The sequence below is a fragment of the Sardina pilchardus genome, chromosome 8 (genome assembly GCF_963854185.1).
Source record: "Sardina pilchardus chromosome 8, fSarPil1.1, whole genome shotgun sequence".
NCBI classification, from domain to species: Eukaryota; Metazoa; Chordata; class Actinopteri; order Clupeiformes; family Clupeidae; genus Sardina; species Sardina pilchardus.
The window spans coordinates 27,643,377-27,648,836 of record NC_085001.1 but is presented as its reverse complement, the minus strand read 5'-3'; the positions used below and the strand labels follow the sequence as shown (position 1 = coordinate 27,648,836).

The following is a 5,460-nucleotide window of genomic DNA, read 5'->3' as shown; positions in this document are numbered from 1 at the left end:
TTGTGCAGCTCCGGTGTGCGCGCTCTGCGGAGATGGTGCGTGTGTCGGTGCGTCCTGACTAGATGGCGAGTGGGAGAATGCGTTGAGTGTGGGGAGATGCAGTGGACTGCTGCCCCGCTGTATTTATAGAGCCGCAGCTGCGTGTCTACATAAATCAATACAGTGATGAAGGGGAGTTTTGTCAGGTTGGAGAGGCGATAAAGGCAATTCCAGATGATTACTTGTCAATGTGCGAATGGGAAACTGCTATTGGCGGATCAAAGCGAGAATGGAAGTAACTTAATGACCTCAAAATATGTCATAATTTCAACTAAACCATTGTATTTGATCAGGCACTACATATCAAATCTAGCAAATCAAAATGTTGTCACACAAATTTATATTCCAAGTTAGCCTACTTCATGGAATGAAAAATGTAACACACTGATAATGGCCTACACAGTAAATCTGACTTGTAGTCCATCCTAAAGATGCATTTATTTTGTGTGTGTCCTGGATGTTAGTGTCAGTGAGGCTCTGCAGTGTGTAGCAGTGCAGCAGTGATGATGCTATGCTGTTGGGGTTTAGGTTGGGGTGGTGGCTGCTGGAGGCTGAGTTGGGGTTCATGAGTGCGTTGAGTGACTGGCGTGAGGGTAATTGGTGAGGTTCAGATTTGGGACTAAGTTTGGCTCTGGGGTTTGGTTTGGTGCCAAGTTTGGGTCGGTTCAGCTCCATTGAGGTGAATGAGTTTACCTTTGAAGAGGAAACACCCTGAATCGTGTTCCCATGGAAACCGCAAGCTCATGTGTTTATGTTTGTGTGTGTGTGTTTGTGAGTGTCAGTGTGTGGGTGTGGTGTCTGGGAGTATTCAATGGGGAAGCAAATTCAATACAGGTGACAGCAGCTGCTGAGTCAAACCCACAAGGGGACAAGACGCATCAGGTCACACACACACACACACACACACACACACACACACACACACATACACACAGGCGCGCGCGCACACACACACATCAACACAGAAAGAAGACGCAAGGCGGGGGTCATACTCATACACACACACACAGACACAGACATAGACACACACACACACACACACACACACACACACACACACACACACACCTTTTACGAAACACACCAATGCAAACAACATGCAGACAAAATGCAAGATGTACACAGTACACACAGAGACACCAGGTTAGGTTACATGCACATGAGGATTGAGACAGAAGATGTGATGTGAGACAGGGAAAGAGGACAACATGAGAAAGAGGGAGAGAGAATGAAGGAAGAGAGGAGAGAGAGAAGAGAGGGAGAGCGCTGCTAGTGAGCCATCAGTGCAGGACAGCGCATTACTCAAACTCTCCTCCAAGTCCAAATGCTCCTTCTCTGCACTCACTGACCTCCTCTGCACTGCAAAAGTGATATCTTATCAAGTGTTATAAAAATCTAGTTTGTATTGTTTTTAGTATAAAGATACTTACTTTGAGCTTTCTTGTAAGATTATTTGACTTAAACAAATGTGTGTCACAATGAAACAACATTTTAAGATAAGATTTAAAATGTAAGATAAATGGTCTTAAATCTTAAATATCATCTTAAATTAAGGGAAAATGTTGAACATTTGCTTGTTTTTTTACGTCTTAATTTAGGAGAATGTTGACTTATTTTAAGTCAAATCATCTTACATGACAGCTCAAAGTAAGTATCTTTATACTAAAAACAATGCAAACTAGATTTTATATCTTGATATAAAATTGTAACACTTGATAAGATATCACTTTTTGCAGTGGTATGGCCTCCTTCTTTCTCTCCTTTCTTTCTTTCTCTCCTCCATCTCTCTCGCTCTCTCTCTCCCATCCTAACTCTCCCTGCCTCCTCCCTCTCCATCCCCACTCTCTCTTTCTCTCCCTTCCTCTCCGCTCACTGGCTGGTCTCCTGATGTCGATAAGAATCTGTCAAGACCCCTCCCTGCGTCAGTCTCCTCCCAACTGCAGCTATAAAAGGTCCCGGCACTTCAGCTCTGAAGGCACAGACACCCTCAACATCTGTCTGTGTTTATCACTCCCTGCTCTCCTCTCCTCTCACTCACTCTGTGCTGCTCTTTTCTGTAACTGTCTCTCTCACTCTTTCTTTCTGGTATCAGTCGTCTCTCGCACAGCTGATCTCCCGACGCTGTCATGGCTTCGTTCGGCTTCGACCCGTTCTTCCCCTCCTCCCACCGCCGTAGGGTGGTGGTGCGCAGTGGCAGCAGCGGTGGCTACGGGGGGCCGTCTCGCTCACGCTCCGTCTTCACCTCCTACTCCGCCCCCCACTACGCGCTGACCGTGTCGTCGGGCCGCGAGCTGGACCTGGGCCAGGCGGCGCAAGTGAGCTCGGAGCTGAAGGCGGTGCGCACGGCCGAGAAGGCGCAGCTGCAGGAGCTGAACGACCGTTTCGCCGGTTTCATCGAGCGCGTGCACCACCTGGAGCTGCAGAACCGTGCGCTGGAGGCCAAGCTGCAGGTGCTCCGACAGCGCCACGGCGAGCCCACCTGCCTGCGCTCCATCTACGAGCAGGAGGTGCGTGCACTGCGTGCGGCCGTGGAGGAGGCGCGTGAGGAGCGGCAGGCCGCACAGGAGCGCCGTCGGCAGCTGGAGGAGGCTCTGAGGGCACTGCAGGGCCGCTACGAGGATGAAGTGTTGACGCGCCAGGAGGCCGAGGGCCGGCTGGTGGAGGCGCGGAAGGGGGCGGAGGAAGCAGCGCTGGGCCAGGCTGAGGAGGAGAAGCGTCTGGACATCCTGCTGGACGAGATGGCCTTCCTCAAGCGACTGCACGAGGGCGAGATCACCGAGCTGCAGGCCCAGCTGCAGTACAGCTCCCAGGTCTCCGTGGAGATGGAGGTGGCCAAGCCGGACCTGTCGGTGGCGCTGCGTGACATCCGGGGCCAGTACGAACGCCTGGCGCAGCAGAACATGCAGTCCGCCGAGGAGTGGTTCCGCTCCAAAGTCAGCACTATGGCCGACACCACGGCCCGCCACTCCGATGACATCCGTCTGGCCCGAGATGAGGCGGGTGAGTTCCGCCGCCTGCTGAAGGCCCGTGACCTGGAGATTCAGGCGTGCCAGAGCCTCAACCACGCGCTGGAGCAGCAGCTGCAGGAGGCCGAGGACAGGCAGAGCGCCGACGTCACCAACATGCAGGTAAGAACACACCAGGACATGCATGCATGCAGGTAAGAACACACCAGGACATGACAGCATTGATTCCATGATCAGGTAACTGGGATAAACCGTTTAAGGTGTATACAATCAGAATATGCCAGCATGCACAAACGAACCACCAGAGAGATGCTAATGTGCAGCTAGGAAGTGGTAAATATACTGTATGCCAACAGAGGCAACAGATGCAATGTATAGATAGGAACCACTGCACACATGCCAGCTTGCGGGTAGGGACCACTGGAGCCACGTGATAACTCTGAGAGAGACATGCTATCATACAGGCGGAAAAAGAGTGGCAGACTGCAGAGTATGTGTGTATGTGTGTGTGTGTGTGTGTGTGTGTGTGTGTGTGTGTGTGTGTGTGTGTGTGTGTGTGTGTTTGTGTGTGTGATATCGAGGGTCAGCTCAATGTGCTTTATCTCTCTCCTTTGTCATATTTTCATCTGTCCATCTTTCTCTCCTTCTCCATCTCTGTCCATCCCTGTCCCCACCAGGACATGATTGCTCAGCTGGAAGATGAGGTGAGGACCATAAAGAATGAGATGGCACGCTACCTGAGGGAATATCAGGACCTGCTCAACGTCAAGATGGCCCTGGACATCGAGATCGCCGCCTACAGGTCAGTCATGCGCCACAGTCGCCACAGTGAGAATTTTCCAGAGTGTTCTAAAATTTGCTGGGTCTGAACGTTCTCCCGGTCTCCGTCTGTCTTTATCTCTCTCTTTCACACACTCTCCCCCTCTCTTTTCTCTCTTCTCACCCCCTCTACTCTCTCTTTCTCTCTCTCTCCCTCCCTCTCTTTCTCTCTCTCTCTGTCCTATAGGAAGCTGTTGGAGGGGGAGGAGACACGCTTCAATGTGGGTGGAGTCGGGGGCATGTCCAGCATCTTCTCACACAACATCTCATCCACACCCTCCTTTGGCCGACCCGTCTTCTCCGTGCAGGCCAGCCTGAGCTCTGGCGCCCCCTACCTGCTGGGTACTCGCCTCCTCAGCTCCTCTCTCTTCAGCGATGACCTGATAACCCCCAGCCGGGCTCAACAGGCCGAAGCCAGCGCAGCAGAGGAGGAGGAGGAGGAGGAAGAGGAGGAGGAGGAGAAGGAGGAAGAAGAGGAAGGAGAGGAGAATGAGGAGGAAAAGGAGGAAGAAGATGGAGGAGATGAGGTAGAAGGCGATGAAGATGAAAAGGAGGAAGAGGGTGAAGAGGCACAGGAAGTGAAGGAGGAAGGAGAGGGTGAGTGAAAAAAGCTCAAGCGTGCATCAATGAGTGATCCTCTGATATCTCAGACATCATCTGTGAGTGTTCATATTCACAGATCTCATACACTAATCTACAAGTGTTATATTCATAGACCTCAAACATCATACATGTAAATTCTCACAGCACCAAAGCTCTCATCATGTGCTGTGTTTATATGTATTAGTGAACGAACAAACAAACATCATCATGAGACCCTATTAAGTCTGACAGCTCCATGAGATGTTTTGAGATGATGGTTTAAAGCACTTTGTGTTTCTTTCCCCAACAGAGGAGGCAGGTGGTGAGGAAGAGGAGGCAGGAGAGGAGGGGGAAGAAGAGGAAGATGCTGCTGAAGGAGGAGAAGAGGGAGAGAAGGAGGGGGAAGAGGAGAAAGAGGGAGGAAATAAAGAAGAGGAGGGGGAGAAAGGAGAGGACAAGAAGAGTCCAGAGGAGGAGATAAAGAGCAAAGCAGAAGCTAAACCAAAGAAAAAGTAGACTGGATGCATCCAGACCCACGGTGCTGAGTGACTTTAATGCATGGCAGTCTCAACACACCCCTCCTAAACACACACACACACACACACACACACACACACACACACACACACACACACACACTGCTGTCCAACTCCAAATGCAAATCAACATTATGGCTGTAAGCAAGACCCCTCCCAGGAGCCGGTGTTGAGTGTGTGTGCATGCCTGCATGGGCACACAGCAGAAACAGGAGAGCTTCAACCAGCCAGTGTGTGTGTGCGATGGTTTCATTTGTATACGCAGCAAGTGTGTGACCTTAGCTGTGAGTGAGAGTGTGACTGCTTTTTCTGTGTGTAAAGAGGCTAAGCAATCCCTCCAGGCAATGCAGTGAGCTTACGAGTTTGGAGCCAAAACATGCCTACAACCTTAACACAAGTGTGCTTAAAACATGATCCAAATGCCTTAGAATCCTTCAGAGAGGGACCATGATGTACAAATAAAGTCTTAAAACACTCCACTTTGTTCCCAGTGTCATTTTGAATGAATGAAGTGCTTT

At 50.6% G+C, this 5,460-nt stretch overlaps 1 protein-coding gene across 1 annotated transcript; it reads left to right on the top strand.

Moving 5' to 3' along the window:
* Positions 1 to 2,161: 2,161 nt before the first annotated feature.
* LOC134089145 (neurofilament light polypeptide-like) lies at positions 2,162 to 5,460 on the top strand. The gene is made up of 4 exons (XM_062543481.1): positions 2,162 to 3,167; positions 3,683 to 3,807; positions 4,012 to 4,421; positions 4,717 to 5,460. Exons 1-4 carry the CDS (start codon positions 2,166 to 2,168, stop codon positions 4,920 to 4,922), a joined length of 1,743 nt encoding a protein of 580 aa, XP_062399465.1. The 5' UTR covers positions 2,162 to 2,165; the 3' UTR covers positions 4,923 to 5,460.

Bases quoted from the DNA above. Each gene is read 5' to 3' on its own strand.
- LOC134089145 (XM_062543481.1), top strand. From the start codon at position 2,166: ATGGCTTCGTTCGGCTTCGACCCGTTCTTCCCCTCCTCCCACCGCCGT. The intron at 3,168-3,682 runs GTAAGAACACAC...TGTCCCCACCAG, and splicing joins CCGACGTCACCAACATGCAG to GACATGATTGCTCAGCTGGA. The intron at 3,808-4,011 runs GTCAGTCATGCG...TCTGTCCTATAG, and splicing joins ATCGAGATCGCCGCCTACAG to GAAGCTGTTGGAGGGGGAGG.